At 47.4% G+C, this 17,500-nt stretch overlaps 1 protein-coding gene across 1 annotated transcript in view; it reads left to right on the top strand.

Moving 5' to 3' along the window:
* kif26ba (kinesin family member 26Ba) overlaps positions 1-17,500 on the top strand; it is a gene marked incomplete at both ends in the record, with an annotated part of 114,563 nt that overhangs the window by 41,187 nt on the left and 55,876 nt on the right. Inside the window, 2 exon segments of the mRNA XM_084446453.1 lie at positions 2,906-3,502; positions 13,665-13,831. Of these exon segments, the coding sequence (XP_084302579.1) occupies positions 2,906-3,502; positions 13,665-13,831 (764 nt within the window).

Genomic DNA, 17,500 nt, shown 5'->3' with positions numbered 1-17,500 from the left:
GTGTTAGTTTTGAACTCCAGTGTCTAGCTCTTATATCCAAATATGGATGATTTACTACCCAGGATGTTCCATAGTGCAATAGATAGTGCATTCATGAGTGTAAAAAATGAAATGAAATAAAAAAATAAAAATAAACATTGTCCAAATTAACTATTTTAAAATTGAGATAAACAGTGTCAAAAACATATAAGTACATTTTGAAAGGAACTATGATATTTGAGATGATGGTTTAGATGAGATTAGAGCGTTTATAGCAGACTGTGTGCTCACTATGCTGAGCCCATCAGCCTGGTGCATGAGGCTGAGCAGGTGTCTGATCTCTCCCCTGTCCGTGTTGCTCTGGCTGGTCTCTTCAGGGGGGGTGGGAGGTAAAGGCCATCAGGGTGGCGGGGTCTCTCCGGGGGGGTGGGAGGTAAAGGCCATCAGGGTGGCGGGGTCTCTCCGGGGGGGGTGGGAGGTAAAGGCCATCAGGGTGGCGGGGTCTCTCCGGGGGGGGTGGGAGGTAAAGGCCATCAGGGTGGTGGGGTCTCTCCGGGGGGGTGGGAGGTAAAGGCCATCAGGGTGGCGGGGTCTCTCCGGGGAGGTGGGAGGTAAAGGCCATCAGGGTGGTGGGGTCTCTCCGGGGGGGGGGGGGAGGTAAAGTCCATCAGGGTGAAGGCTGGAGGATGGTCTGCTAAGCTGAGGGTGGGGGGGGGCTGTCTGGGCAGCCTCCGAAGACGACATCCTTCAGCTTCCACGCCAACATGCCCACCGAGCCTTTCTGGAGGTGGACATAGTCGTGGAGGTTGTCTGAGTGGACTGGTGGGTGGTGTGGACATGGGGTATAAGAGCACATTCACAGGAAATGGGAGCATTGATCCGTTGGATTGTTTGAGGGTGTAAATCAGTCCTGGGCAGGATGGCAGAGGTGATGACTTTAGAGAGTGGGTGGCTCACTCTGCCACTCCCCTCACTCTCTCTCTCTCTCACTCCCTATCTCACACACACACACACACACAAACACACACACACACTCTCTCTCTGATCAGCCAGACTAATGAGGTGTGTGTTTGTCTTTCTGTGGTTGTTTAAACAGGAGTCTCTGAAGGCTTTATCTTTATTGCATCAAACTGCCGTCTTCAAAGTAGTTTCACTGTGTGTGTGTGTGTGTGTGTGTGTGTGTGTGTGTGTGTGTGTGTGTGTGCGCGCATTTAAAGAGTTTGCTATCTACAACAGTATTTGCCTAGTGACAATGTTTTTTCAGCCTCTACTAATTTGCAATCCCAGTGATATTGGTTAAAGGTATCCAATGTAGGTTTTGACCACTAGTATGCGCTCTAGAGCAAATTTGAGAAGGTAGTCTGGGGGACAGTGAGTGATGGAGTCTGGTTTACACCAAGTCTACTGAAGGATAACAATGTCTATATTTTTTTGTGTTAGTTTTGAACTCCAGTGTCTAGCTCTTATATCCAAATATGGATGATTTACTACCCAGGATGTTCCATAGTGCAATAGATAGTGCATTCATGAGTGTAAAAAATGAAATGAAATAAAAAAATAAAAATAAACATTGTCCAAATTAACTATTTTAAAATTGAGATAAACAGTGTCAAAAACATATAAGTACATTTTGAAAGGAACTATGATATTTGAGATGATGGTTTAGATGAGATTAGAGCGTTTATAGCAGACTGTGTGCTCACTATGCTGAGCCCATCAGCCTGGTGCATGAGGCTGAGCAGGTGTCTGATCTCTCCCCTGTCCGTGTTGCTCTGGCTGGTCTCTTCAGGGGGGGTGGGAGGTAAAGGCCATCAGGGTGGCGGGGTCTCTCCGGGGGGGTGGGAGGTAAAGGCCATCAGGGTGGCGGGGTCTCTCCGGGGGGGTGGGAGGTAAAGGCCATCAGGGTGGCGGGGTCTCTCCGGGGGGGTGGGAGGTAAAGGCCATCAGGGTGGTGGGGTCTCTCCGGGGGGGTGGGAGGTAAAGGCCATCAGGGTGGCGGGGTCTCTCCGGGGAGGTGGGAGGTAAAGGCCATCAGGGTGGTGGGGTCTCTCCGGGGGGGGGGGGAGGTAAAGTCCATCAGGGTGAAGGCTGGAGGATGGTCTGCTAAGCTGAGGGTGGGGGGGGGCTGTCTGGGCAGCCTCCGAAGACGACATCCTTCAGCTTCCACGCCAACATGCCCACCGAGCCTTTCTGGAGGTGGACATAGTCGTGGAGGTTGTCTGAGTGGACTGGTGGGTGGTGTGGACATGGGGTATAAGAGCACATTCACAGGAAATGGGAGCATTGATCCGTTGGATTGTTTGAGGGTGTAAATCAGTCCTGGGCAGGATGGCAGAGGTGATGACTTTAGAGAGTGGGTGGCTCACTCTGCCACTCCCCTCACAGATTCGGCCACTTTCTCCTGCTGTTCCCTCAGGTCATCGGTGCCTGTGTGCACTATTATGTGACTTGGTTCATCCAGGCTCTTTCTGTTGAGTAGTGCAAATGCTGATTCAGTTTTTGGGCACCAAAGTTTCACAACATTATGGTTTGGGAAGTGCTGATCATTTAAAAATGTCCCATTTGAGTCCATAAGTATTATGATTTCTGAATCTCTGTAGTTGTTTGTTTTGTTTGTAGATTTTTCATCTGGCCTAGATGGGCCTCCTTTAACAGGTTGTGTCTGAGTGACAGAGGGGTCTGGGTTAGTATCTCTCTCTGCACTGGGCTGGGGGGTGGGGGGGGGGGGGGGGGGGGGTACCTGCTGGCTGTGTGCTGCTCTGGTCTCAGTCAGGTAGGGGGGGGGGGTGTTTGTCAGGAGTAAAATCATTTAAAAAAGAAAAAAGAAAATGGTTTGTTTTATTAGGAGTTCATGTGAAACATGTCCGCACACTAACACTCTCTCAATCCCCCCCCCCCCCCCTCCCCCCGACTCTCATCTCTCCAGGACCCCTCCTTCTCTCTCCTCCTCCATGACCAGCTCCAGGTGCCCAACAGTTCTCGGCGTGCGTGGAACGAGCGTGACAGCCGCTGCGACGTCTGCTCCACCCACCTGACACAACTGAAGCAGGAGGCCGTCCACATGGTGCTCACCCTGGACCACTGGGACCTGTCGCCCAGCTCCCCCCCCAGCCTGCCTGGCCGTGGCCCCCAGCCGGGCCCCCCCCCCCGGGACTGGGCCTACCTCCCGTCCTCAGCTGCCGCCTACCCCACCCCTCACTACCAGGCCGCCCTGCCTCCCCCCGGCCCCAGCCCCAGCCCCGGCCACGCCGCGTCCCCGGGCCCCACCGCGGGCCCCAGCCCCGCCCACCAGGGGGCCCATCCCAGACACGGGGCCAAACCCAGCAGCCTGGGGCTGGGGGGCGGAGGGGAGCGCAGGAACGGCTCCCCGGCTCACAGCGGTAAGGCGGGGGGCGGCGCCCAGCCCCCGCCACCACACAGCCCCGGTAACCACGCCAACGGGACGGTCCTGAGCGCGGCGGCCCTGCAGGCTCACCAGTACATGACTCGCACCAACGCCGGAGTCACGCTCTACCCGTACCAGGTAGGCTGAAGGACTGGGTGTGTTGGTTAGTGTCTGTGTGTGTGTGTGTGTGTGTGTGTGTGTGTGTGTGTGTGTGTGTGTGTGTGTGTGTGTGTAGGCGCACATGCACCCTCCCACTCTAAAGCTCCAGCAGTAAATTAAGATGCTATCTCCATCAAAGCCAGTGAGCGTTTTCCAAACACACAGAGCTCTTATCTAGACTGACGCTCCTGGTAACAGGAAATGGACCAGACAGGGGAGCGTTTCTGTCTGTTCGGCTCTGACCCCAACCCGACCGGGGTATAGTACAAGAGGGAGAAACTCAACTCAAATTCTCAACTCAAATATTATTTATAAAGCACATTTAAAACAACCAAGGTTGACCAAATTGCTGTACAGGTGAAAGTAACAAACACAGCACAGCACACAACAGAACATTACAATACACCATACACAATAAGCAATATACTGTACAATACAGTACAATACAGGGGCCATCGGGTATCCAGCTCAACCTGAGTTGAAGACCTGGGAGAAAACACTTTCAGATCAACCTTGTATCACGGCTAAACATGTAGACCTCAGGAGCAAAGGTTTACCTTCCAACAAGACAGTGACCCTAGACACAGCCAAGACAATGAAGGAGTGGCTTTGGGACAAGTCTGTGAATGTCCTTGAGTGGCCCAGCCAGAGCCCAGACTTGAACCCGATCTCTGGAAAGACCTGAAAATAACTGTGCAGCAATGCTCCCCATCTAACCTGACAGAGCTTGAGAGGATCTGCAGAGAAGAATGGGAGAAATACCCCAAATACAGGTGTGCCAAGCCTGTAGTATCATACCCAAGAAGGTTTGAGAGTGTAATCGCTGCCATAGGTGCCTCAACAAAGTACTGAGAAAAAGGTCTGAATACTTATACATGTGATGATTCTTTCTTCTTTTTTTTTTACATTTTTAATACATTTGCAAACATTTCTAAAACTTTTTTCACTTTGTCATTATGGGGTATTGTGTGTAGATTTTTGAGGGGAAAAAATAATTTAATCCATTTTGGAATAAGTCTGTAACATAAGAAAGTGAAAGGGTGTGAGTACTTTACGGATGTAGGACTCCAGAGATTATCTTTCTCTCTCTCTCTCTCTCTCTCTCTCTCTCTCTCTCTCTCTCTCTCTCTCCCACTCTTTCTCTCGGTCTCTCTCCTGCACTTGCCCTTCTCCTGAACACCTTCATCACCCCCCCCCCTCTTTTCCCTCGCTCTGGGCCCCTCATCCCTCGCTCTGGGTCTCTCATCCCTCACTCTGGGCCCCTCATCCCTCGCTCTGGGTCCCTCATCCCTCGCTCTGGGCCCCTCATCCCTCGCTCTGGGTCTCTCATCCCTCACTCTGGGCCCCTCATCCCTCGCTCTGGGTCCCTCATCCCTCGCTCTGGGTCCCTCATCCCTCGCTCTGGGTCCCTCATCCCTCGCTCTGGGCACCTCATCCCTCGCTCTGGGAACCTCATCCCTCGCTCTGGGAACCTCATCCCTCGCTCTGGACCAGATATAGATGATAGATGATGATATAGAAAGAGAGTGATAGAATGGAGGCAGGCACCCATACACACACACACACACACACAGACGCACATACTATATACACACACAGACGCACATATACACACATGCACGAGTCTAAATCTACTCTTTTGGTCTGGGACCACAGGGTGTGTGTGTTTCGCTGTGTACAGTATGTGTGTATTTCAGTGTGTATTTGTGTGTGTGTGTTCTGTATATTGAAATCAATACTTGTGGTTTCCAGCATAGCTCCTTTCCACCAGTCTGTGGCTCCTGCTAAACGTGTGTGTGTGTGTGTGTGTGTGTGTGTGTGTGTGTGTGTGCGCGCGTGCGTGCGTTCATGTGTGTATGTGTGTGTGTGACTTCACATTAACTCATATTCTATAGGACAGGAGAGAGAGGTGAGTAATAAATCATTGTACTAGGCAGCCACATAGACCCCTAGAGAGAGGGTCGGAGAGGGTCAGAGAGGGTCAGGGAGGTTCAGAGAGGGTCAGAGACAGAGGGAACCTCTCCACAGCATAACTATCCCCCACGGTTCCCCACTGATACCAGACCTGGGTTTAACTGTCGGTACATGTACGTCTGTAATGAGAACCACATCCCTTACCCTAATCCACATCCCTTACCCCAAACCAGGTTTACTTCCACTGATGGAGCTGTGTGTGTGTGTGTGTGTGTGTGTGTTTGTTAAAATGCTGTGTATACACATACATACACACACGCACACATACACAAACACACGCTCATATACACACACACACACACACACACATACACAGACACACACAGGCTTTTGGTGCCAACTGGCTCTGCCATGAGAAGAGTACAGGATGTGTTAGGCTTGAGTTAGGGCACACCCTGACCACCACAACACTGATAGCATCTCAGCAAGTCTTTATTGACCTCTTCCACCCTTTCTAGTCGCATGTGAACCACTGTGGACCCCTCTCCTGGTCTCCAGTAGCCTTGTGAGTCCATCCTGAGGTCGCAAGCTCACATTCTGTCACAAATCAGACTGGATACTCTCCATAGGGAATCGGAAAACGACCGCGCCAATCAGCATTGGCTTGGGGAATTTGAGGTATGAACAGCTACGCGAGGCGGGTTTATGACGGGTGAGCGGTTGAAGTTAGCGTGTGATAGACGGTGATAGACAGATCAGCTGCCAAGTGTTTGAAAGTGCCTGCCCTTTTCCAAACATCTTCCAACAGAGAGTTCCCAGATGGTTATCTCTCTCTCCCCCTCTCTCTCCCCCTCTCTCTCCCCCTCTCTCTCTCTCTCTCTCCCCCCCCCCCCTCTCTCTCTCCCCCTCTCTCTCTTCCCCCCCCCCCTCTCTCTCTCTCTCCCCCCCCTCTCTCTCTCTCTCCCCTCTATCTCTCTCTCTCTCTCTCTCTCTCTCTCCTCCCCCCTCTCTCTCTCTCTCTCCATGTAATTCTTATCTCTCTCTCTCTCTCTCTCTCTCTCCATGTAATTCTTATCTCTCTCTCCAACTAGATGAGTCCTCTGTGTCCTGTCTGCTTTTCATCTGTTTACTCTCCTCCTGCTCTCTCTCCTCTCGTCCATCTCTCTCCTCCTCTACCCCCTCTTTTCCTAAGTGTCCTATTCCTCTCTCTCTCCCTCCCACGTTCCTCTCTTTGTCTGTCTCTTGTCAGGACAGGAAGTAGTTGTGTCGGAGTGTCCCTCAGATAGCGTCCGCCGCTGTTTCTCTGACAGACAAAACACCGATTATGAAAACACTCTGGACCACACACACACACACACACATATACACACACACACACACACATATACACGCACACACATATACACACACACACGCACATACTTGCACGCACACACACACACAAAATGTCCTTCCCTCCCATAGTTTTAGAAGGGTACAGACTAATGAAGAAAGAGTGAAAGAGAGAAAAAGGTTGGGTTGTGTGAATAAGATAAAGAGAAATGAGATGAGATGAGGAAGCTGGAGAGAGAGAGAGAAAGAGAGAGAGAGAGAAAGAGAGAGAGAAAGAGAGAGAGAAAGAGAGAGGGAAAGAGAGAGACAGAGAGAGAGAAAGAGAGAGGGAAAGAGAGAGAGAGAAAGAGAGAGATGGAGAGAGAATATGCAAGATGAGAGGAGAATGGACCGGCTTTGAGTAAGTTTTGGAGGCTGTTGTCAACGCCAGCTCTCCTGAGATCCCCAGACAAATCCCATCCCTACACACTCATCCTTCATCCCCAGACTCATCCCATCCCTACACACTCTCAGCTCTCCTGAGATCCCCAGACTCATCCCATCCCTTCACACTCTCAGCTCTCCCGAGATCCCCAGACTCATCCCATCCCTACACACTCATCCTTCCTGAGATCCCCAGACTCATCCCATCCCTACACACTCATCCTTCCTGAGATCCCCAGACTCATCCCATCCCTACACACTCATCCTTCCTACACACTCATCCAATCCCTACACACTCATCCTTCCGTCTCCACAGAGCAGCTCCACCTGGAAGACCCTGGCTGCTCAGGTCTCAAACTGCCCATCTTTCATCCGCAGGAAGGCTTTCAATCCAACTTTATTGTTCTGTTCAGAGACAGAAATGCATCTTTTTAGTACCCTGGAGAGAAGATAGGCTGTTGCAGTTGCTCCTTACAATGTGTGTGTGTGTGTGCGTGTGTGTATGTGTGTGTGCGCGTAGGATTTATATACTGTAGGCCCAGTGCACTTGCACTATGGTTGGCCTTCTTGAGTGTGAGCTGTAAATACACACACACGCACACACACACACATACATGCACTCACACACACGCACACACTCACTCACTCACACACACCACACACACACACATACACACACCCAGATTTTGCTCACGCAGTAAAAAATATATACACACAGAATATTTCTCAGGGCGAGTATAGGGCCTGTGATTTACCTCCTAGTGTACGGTGGCCCTGACAGCACATAAAGAACCATAATCAATAATCCATATCTGTATTTCACGGCCAGGGCGCCGTATCCATGACAGCGACACTGCGAGCAGTAAATAAAGCTGACAGAGTCCTGGGGTGAGGAGACAGCAGCTGTATGTGTGTGTGTGTGTGTGTGTGTGTGTGTGTGTGTGTGTGTGTGTGGCGGGGGTCCAAAGAGAGGTGAGGTACGTACAGTAAGCCATCTACCCTGTTAGTCCTGAGCAGTGTTGGGAGTAACTGATAACATTGCTGTAACGGATTGCTGTAATCAGATTACTTTTTCCAGTAACTTGTAATGTAAGGGATTACATTTGAATTTTCAGTAATCAGATTACAGTTACTGGCCTAATAAAAATGGGATTATTCGGAGCTACTTATGCACATGCCTGCTCCGTTTCATTTGGTTGATATGTGCATGCGATCTCTGCAGTCATGGCTGAACTGACTGTTTATGTCATTAGGGTCGAGATGCCAAGAGTGTTGCTATAGGATCAGAATTTATTGTGTTTATTTTGATCTAAGATGCAAAACTGATCCTAGATCAGCACTTCTATGATTTGGGTAAGAAATGATCTAGTTTTAGAAAGTAACTCAAAAGTAAAGTAATTAGTAATCTGATTACTTTTCAGAGAGAAATCAGTAAAGTAATCGAATTACAATTTAGAGAAAGTAATCAGTAACTTTACCTGATTACTTTTATTAAGTAACTTGCCCAACACTGGTCCTGAGGTTCTGGAGGAGGTTAGGAGGAGTCGCTCAGGCAGAGACCACACACACACACACACACACACACATACACACACACACACACACTTATATGACAATATATATTAGGGATGTCACGGTGTGGATTTTTCCCCACCAACTAATAAAGCAATGACAATACTGATGCTACCAGTAACACCGTCTAGCCTACAATATGAGAGTGCTTACTTTAATCTTTAACGTTAGACCTTGGCCTGACATTGAACAGCACTGTTGCCTATTTGAATTTGGTGTTGTATGCCTCCATGGCTTGCCTGCAAATGCTCGATCAGAGTATGTTAACTCTGTCCTGTGCTTCTTTATAATCAGAATTTGTTCATTGCCATGCAGTTTTTCAACATAGCCTACTATACAACATGCACCATGCCCGAAGCAAATTCCTAGTTTGTTGAAAAACTTAATGGCAATAAATAAATCTAATTCTGATTATAAAGAAGCACAGGACCGTAAAGTTTATCTTATTATAACCTTACTCTGATCGAGCATTTGCAGTCAAGCTGTGGAGGCATACAGCAAAATTTCCTCCGCAAATCGGTGTTATGAACGGAATGCTGCTAGAATAGCTAGCCAGCTAGCTAATGGCAACAACCACTAGGTTAGGTTAGCTGAACAGCCACAGATGGCTAGGTTAGCTGAACGTTAGCTGGGGTAGCTAGCCACGAGAGGCTATTAGCCATAACCTCCCCCTCCCCTCTCCTCTCCCTACTCTCTTCATGTGAACTGAAACTGAAATCTGATTCCTCTAGACTCCGCTCCGTGCTGCGTGTGCATGCAGAGGGGCAGATCAGACACTTTTTTGAGTTTGATGAGTGAGCGCAGATATGTGAACACAACCGCGACAAGCCTAATACACATAGAGTGGAGCGGCAACAAGTCTGCCAGCATCCCCGTTGCCATGGGAAAAACAGTAATCTGCTATCAGGCTGAGATCACTATGAAGCCAAGATTTTAAATCTGACTTTACACAGAGCCATCTGGGCTGGCAGAAGGGCATGGAGGGGCATGTCTTGTATGTGTGTGTGTGTGTGTGTGTGTGTGTGTGTGTGTGTGTGTGTGTGTGTGTGTGTGTGTGTGTGTGTGCATGCGTAAGGGCAGTTAATATGGTTGATGTCAATCAAGACAAACAATCAGAACTTTATCACATCTTTCTTAGAGAGAGAGAGAGAGAGAGAGAGAGAGAGAGAGAAACACCAAAGAAAAGCACACAGGAAACTATCAAACCAAAAACACAGAGAACCAGACAACCAGGAGATACAACTTAAATATTGGCAAACTCTAAAACAATATCATCACACCATTGAACTCTAAAACAATATCATCACACCATCAAACTCTAAAACAATATCATCACACCATCAAACTCTAAAACAATATCATCACACCATCAAACTCTAAAACAATATCATCACACCATTAAAATCTAAAACAATACCATCACACCATCAAAATCTAAAACAATATCATCACACCATTAAAATCTAAAACAATACCATCACACCATCAACATCTAAAACAATATCATCACACCATTAAAATCTAAAACAATATCATCACACCATCAAAATCTAAAACAATACCATCACACCATCAGATCAAAGAAAACTCCCACATCAGGCGCCAACTGGCACATCAGGCACCAACCCACTACAATGGAAGAAGCTATAGACTCTTAAGAAATTCTGGGACAATTGGAACCATTTAAACAAACCATACAAAAAATGTCAATCCTAAATGGAGATACATGGAAGAATTACTTTGAGAAATTATATCGAGAAATCACACCTAATTCAGCATGAAAAGACACAACAAATTGCAACTTTTTGAATCAATCATTAAAGATCAACAAAACCCCTTAGATTTCCCAGTTACAGAAAAAGAAATATTACACCAATTCCAGATTCTACAACCCAAACAGGCCTGTGATGCTAATGGTGTATTAAATGAGATTATTAAATATGTAGACCATAAGTTCCACACTGCCCTGCAGAAATTATTCAACATATAAGTGTGGGCTGTTTCCCTGATATCTGGAACAAAGGTCTAATAACACAGTTAACACCGTTTTAATATTAATTAAAAATTGGGATACATTTGACCCTACTAATTATAGAGGAATATGTGTCAGCAGCAACCTGGGGAAGACGTTGTGCTCAATTATTAACTAGAGACTACAGGATTTTCTCAGTCTTCACAACATCCTGAGAAAAAGCCAAACTGGATTTCTACAAAACCACCGAACCACTGACCGAATTTATACCCTCCACACCCACACGTATAAATGAAAACAAATCTAAAATATTCTCCTGCTTTGTAGATTTTGAAACGGCCTTTGATTCATTTTGGCATGAAGGTCTTCTGTTTCAGTTATTAGAAAGTGGGGTGGGAGGGAAAACCTATGATGTCATTAAAGCAATGTACCTGAACAATAAATATGCAGCCAACATTTATGATAAAAGAACAGACTTCTTCCCTGAGGAGTGATATAAGGCCACAGTCTTAGTCCAACACTATTCAATATTTATGAAATATTGAATTTCATAAATTATCATATATATTATTATTGAATTTAATATATAATTTATATAAATTAATTGGCAAAAACATTGGAAGACTCATCAGCTCCTGGCCTCACCCTCAACAACACAGAGGTCAATAACTGTATGCAGTTGTGTCAGACATGGGCTCTGACAGTCAACATGACAAAGACCAAGACCATGGTGTTCCAGAGAAGGTCCAGAGGTCAGGGAAACAAACCTCAGTTTATACTGGGCTCCACCACCATAGAACACACCCACACACACTCCTCTCTATACGGCCATGAATGACCTGAGGGAAAAGGCAAAAAGGTATTTTTATGCCATCTGAAAATGTATTTTTGATTGAATTGTATTCTTGACGCTTTGGCAATATTGTTCACCTGACATTCATGTCAATAAAGTATACTGCATTGAGAGAGAGAGAGAGAGAGAGAGAGACCTGGGCCCTGTACTACGAAACAGGATTACAGGGTTAGCGTGATAACTTCAGGTTCAAGCCTGGTTTATCCATATCACGAAGGTGGATCACTTTTCCCCCTGCTATATCGCCCTGTAAATGCTGCCAAGCTAACCTGCTCCAGGGCAGGTTAAGTTCCAGATTAGGGATCAAAACGTATGAAGCACTGCCCGTGTCACGCCGAGATAGGTTGGTTCGGAGCTGCATGGCAGGAGTGCTCCATCGATGTTTATTCGGAGCTCACATTTGGATTCCTTGTTGTTTAGGTGGAAGGCCGCCAACACCGTCTTTGCTTCGCTGAGCTTCAATCTCCATTCATGGAGGTATGCCGCTAGTGTCTGCATGTCCTAGCTCAGGGTCTCCTCCACGGCCTGCCAGTCTCCAGCTGAGTACACCAGTGCAAGGTCTGCATAGGCGTACTTCCTGGAGACTGTATTCGGCAGGTCGCAGGTGTAGATGTTATGAAGGAGGGGGGCCAGGACAGATCCCTGGGGGATGCCGTTCTTAAGGCGTCGCAACCTGATTCGCTGTCCACTACTGGTGGTGAGGGTGCAGCGGCGGTTTCGGACAAGCTCCATGATCATGCTGACCATGTGCCTGTCCGGCAGCAGGCGGAGCAGCTTGCAGGTGAGGCCGCAGTGCCATACGGTGTTGTAGGCAACTGTCAGGTCTATAAAGACGGCTCCGGCCTTCTTTTTGGCCGAAAAGCTGTCCTTCTAAAGCTATACAGCACTGGAATACGCTGTATAAAAATCTATACAGCACTGGATAGCATGACTGTATAAATGAAATCAATCACAATAGAATATACATATATTAGTGATCGTTCAGAAGCCGTACAGTACTGAGGTAATGGCTCGTGAGCAGCTGCTAACAGCTCTTATGGACTGATACCATCTTCCAGAGGGTCAGGATACACATAGTTCTGCTGCAGGGTGGCTTGGATCCTTCACTGTGTTTTCACTAAATTGATTAGTATATTAGTACTCTTTTTGAATTTCTTTAAACTCCATAGAAGATAAAGACGCTGACGTGTCTTATTTATAATGGCTTCTGTGTTAACAGACCGTGACAGATCTTCTGAGAAATGTAGGCCAAGGAATGTGAAGCAACATATTCTCTCTATTCTGCTCCGTTTATATGGATAGGATTGTGCTGTATATTTTTCCTTATGAAATTAATAATGTTTTCTTTTTTTGCCTACATTTAAATGTGTGTGTATGTGTGTGTGTGTGTGGGGGGGGGGGGTATGTTAGTGTGTGTATGTGTGTGTGTGTGTGTGTGTGTGTGTGGTGGGGGTCTGTTAGTGTGTGTGTGTGTGTGTGTGGGTGGGTATGTGTGTGTGTGTGTATGTGTTAAAATATCAACCACTCAAAGATGCGATCACCCAGCTTGGGTATAAATGTAAACTGCTGGTGTTTATATTTGGTAGCCTAGGACATGTCCACAGACGACTCATGAAGGGCCTACAGATGGCAGGAATGCCCAAGCCAAAAGCCAAGGCGCTGGCACCATTCTGTTCATTCTCTGTGATAATTGGAGATATATATATATATATGGAGGATGCTTCCTGTGTCCATGGGCTGTCTGCTGAGTGATGTCATGTATGTCAGTCAGTGAGTGTCCAATGCTTCCACATCTATTATTGTTTGTGTTCAAGATTTTGTTGAATTAGGTGAACACAAATAAAGTCATTTGTATGTGCGTGCATGTGTGTGTGCCTCGGCCCCCGCTGACTCCATCTCTCTCTCCATCTCTCTCTCCATCCCTCTCTCCATCCTTCTCTCCATCTCTCTCTCCATCTCTCTCTCCATCCCTCTCTCCATCTCTCTCGCCATCCCTCTCTCCATCTCTCTCTCCATCCCTCTCTCCATCTCTCTCTCCATCCCTCTCTCCATCCCTCTCTCCTCCCCTCCTCCAGATCCCTCAGATAGTCTCTGACAGTGGCAGGGAGGGTCTGACCGAAGCTGCCCTCAACCGCTACAACTCCGACCAGCCGGTCCCCTCGTCATCCCTGGCCCCGCCCACCCCGCCTGTTACCACGGCAGCACCAACTACCACCTCCGCTGCGGCCTCCTTCTTTGCCAGGTGAGCCCAGTGAAGCCGACAGTGCAGAGACATCCAGGAAGTGTGTGTCCCGGGGAATTCTCCAGGGCTGTTTGATAGCATGTATGATAGCATGACGCCATGTTGGAAAGGACATTTCCAAACCAATACCTCCCTCTCTCTCTCTCTCTCTCTCTCTCTCTCTCTCTCTAGCTGCCCTTTCTCCCCCCCTCTTTCTCTAGCTGCCCCTACTCCCTCCCTCTTTCTCTAGCTGCCCCTACTCCCTTCCTCTTTCTCTAGCTGCCCCTACTCCCTCCCTATCTCTCTAGCTGCCCCTTCTCTCTCCCTCTCTCTCTAGCTGCCCCTTCTTTCTCCCTCTCTTTCTAGCTGCACCTACTCCCTCCCTCTCTCCCTCCTCTGTCTTTCCCTCCCTCCCTCCCACCCCCCCCCCCCCCTCTATCTATCTGTCCTCCCCTCCTCTCAGGAATGTTATTGATTCCTGACTTCTCCATATGTGCTTCCATCCTGATCCCTTGGCTTGTATGGGAGTGGAGACGAATGTTCAGAGTGTGTGTGTGTGTGTGTGTGTGTGTGTGTGTGTGTGTGTGCACCGTGTTCTGGTTGTGTAGAGTTAGGGAAGATGGTGGTCATAAATCGTGAGCGCGGCGGCGTTGGTTTATATGACAGACCTGCTGTTTGGCTTTCCCTCTCTCCCTCCCATGTCTGACAGGTAACAAGGCCACTTCCTGCTCGCTCACTCACGGACACACACACACACACACACACACACACACACACTCACACACACACACACACAGTCACAGTCACACACACACACACACACACACACACACACACACATACACACACACACCTGGGGAGCATTCCACGCATGCTGAAACACTGGTGACTGTGTGGTGATTTATCACATCCATAGTGGTCTGAGAGAGAGCGTAATGTGTTCTACAGCGCAGGTGTCACCATCTGTATGTCTGAGGTGTGTGTGTGTGTGTGTGTGTGTGTGTGTGTGTGTGTGTGTGTGTGTGTGAGGTACTGTACAGATGTGGGAAGTTAGAAATGTCACATGCTGCAGCATTTCACCTTCGCGGTATTTGGCAGGGAAATCCCGTTGGAAATCTCGTGGGGTTTCAGACGGGTGTTATTTCGTTTTAGTGATGCACCACCGCCAGGTGGCATCTTTGAGTAGATTTAGCAGGCTAGGCTCAGTGTTTTTCTCCTATAGTCTACGAATGACAGATACAGACCCGACGACAGTTACAGAGATAGATACTATAGATAGGCTTTGTTCGTAATAATTAAAATTACAACCAGACAGAGAACAAGGAGTTTGAGTTCACATAGTTGTTAGCTAACTGGTACAGTTGTTTACGTTGCAGTCTAGCTTACAATAGCTTCTCACGCCATTCACTACCATTCCATATTTTTTCTGATTTAAGGACGGGTTTCTCTTCCTGCTTCTGCCTAAGCACTCCACAATACCACAATACAACGGTGTCATGTTTTACCGAAGGAGAAGTGAAGAAGACGGTAGCTATCAGTGGCTAAAGCAGTTAGCTAATTTAAGATTCCTGTAGCTGCTTTGCTGCTAATGCGAGTTCGTCTCCGTTCCTGCCCGAGAAACAGAAGTTGAAGTAAAAGCATCAAAATCTAAATAGCTACAGGAATCATCGTTGTGAAGTTAGCTATCTGCTTTTTAGCCACCGACAGCTACCGTTAATATTATGGAAGCTGCTGTCGTGAGCTAACTTGCTATCACGGTCTTATCGTGCAGCTTCACAGCCTACTATTAGCAGACAGCACTAAAGTTGACAAAATCACACTTGCACATCATTAGAATTCCAACCATTTATATGGGATATATCATTCAACTAAACATGGAACCTGAATACTACCTGATATTTCAACCTGCTGCCATCAGTGATCGGCGCGTCTGCTTGTTTGAGTCATGAATATCTTATGCAGTGACATTCCATGTAGTGTCCCAAAACTGTTAAATCATTCCCCATGTAGTTCACTATGAGTCGCACTCAATACATCCATGGTAGCACTACATAGGGAATAGGGAGTGAGTGAACCATTTCAAACACATCTCTGGTCAGCTCCGTTAGCCATCTTACTCGTCCTGATGCCATGTTCCATATGAGAACACTCAGCTAGCCTACTGTATTAAACTTCTACTTGTCCCGACCGTTAACAGATGTAGACCCGGCGACAGTTACAGAGATAGAAACTATAATAGATAGGCTTTGTTCGTAATAATTAAATTACAACCAGACAGAGAACAAGGAGTTTGAGAACGGTAGGCTCATCTAATGTGCGAGATGAGCTACAGCAATGGGTCAATGAGTAGTATTACTGCGCCCCTATGGGCGTGCGAGCGGTGGTGCGGAATGCCGTAAAGCGCCTGTTAGAATACCGCGGGTCAAGTTACATTCTTATGTTCTCACATCTGTATGTGTGAGTGTGTGTATGTCTGAGGTGTGTGTGTGTGTGAGAGGTATGTGTAAGTGTGTGTGTGTATGTCTGAGGTGTGTGTGTGAGAGGTATGTGTGAGTCTGTGTGTATGTCTGAGGTGTGTGTGTGTGTGTGTGTGTGTGAGTGTGGGTGTGGGGGGGTCCAAGGTGCCAGTCTGATTTTCCAGCTCTGTGATTTACATCCCTCACTAATTTCCTGCTCTCCCTCTCTCTCTCCCTCTCTCTCTCGGCCTGTCTCTCTCTCTCTGCCTGTCTCTCTCTCTGCCTGTCTCTCTCTCTCTGCCTGTCTCTCTCTCCCTCGCTCTCTGCCTGACTCTCTCTCTCTCTGCCTGTCTCTCTCTCTCTCTCTGCCTGTCTCTCTCTCTCTCTCTCTGCCTGTCTCTCTCTCTCTCTCTGCCTTTCTCTCTCTCTCTCTGCCTGTCTCTCTCTCTCTCTGCCTGTCTCTCTCTCTGCCTGTCTCTCTCTCTCTCTCTCTCTCTCTCTGCCTGTCTCTCTCTCTCTCTGCCTGTCTCTCTCTCTCTCGCTCTCTGCCTGTCTCTCTCTCTCTCTCTCTGCCTGTCTCTCTCTCTCTCTCTCTCTGCCTGTCTCTCTCTCTCTCCCTCTCTCTGCCTGTCTCTCTCTCTCTCTCTCTCCCTCTTTCTGCCTGTCTCTCTCTCTCTTTCTTCTTTCATTCATCTTCTCCTTTGTGTCCATCAGTGACCTTCACTCTCTTGAGCCCACATACTCAGGATATCTTAGCGTATGTATGTGTGTTTGTGTGTGTCTGCACGCGCGTCTGCTTTTGTGTGTGTGTGTGTGTGTGTGTACATTCCTAGCATGTTCTTAATAAAAGGGGGTGTGAAAGGTGCTGTCATCGATGGCTGCCTCCTTCTGCTGCCTCGTCTGGCTTCACTCGTCCCTCCCTTTCCTCCACCCTTCCCCTCTCTCCATCCCTCCATCCACCCTTCCCCTCTCTCCTCTATGGCTCGAATACAGTCAGTATTATCAATTCCATCATAATCTATTTTATTTTATTTTATTTTATTTTATTTTATTTTATTTTATTTTATTTTATTTTATTTTATTTTATTTTATTTTATTTTATTTTATTTTATTTTATTTTATTTTATTTTATTTTATTTTATTTTATTTTATTTTATTTTATTTTATTTTATTTTATTTTATTTTATTTTGAGGGGTTGGGGGGTCGGTCGGTCGGTCGGTCGGTCGGTCGGTC

This window comes from Borostomias antarcticus, assembly GCF_949987555.1.
Source record: "Borostomias antarcticus genome assembly, chromosome: 12".
Classification (NCBI taxonomy): Eukaryota; Metazoa; Chordata; class Actinopteri; order Stomiiformes; family Stomiidae; genus Borostomias; species Borostomias antarcticus.
This window is presented reverse-complemented; position numbering and strand designations above follow the sequence as displayed.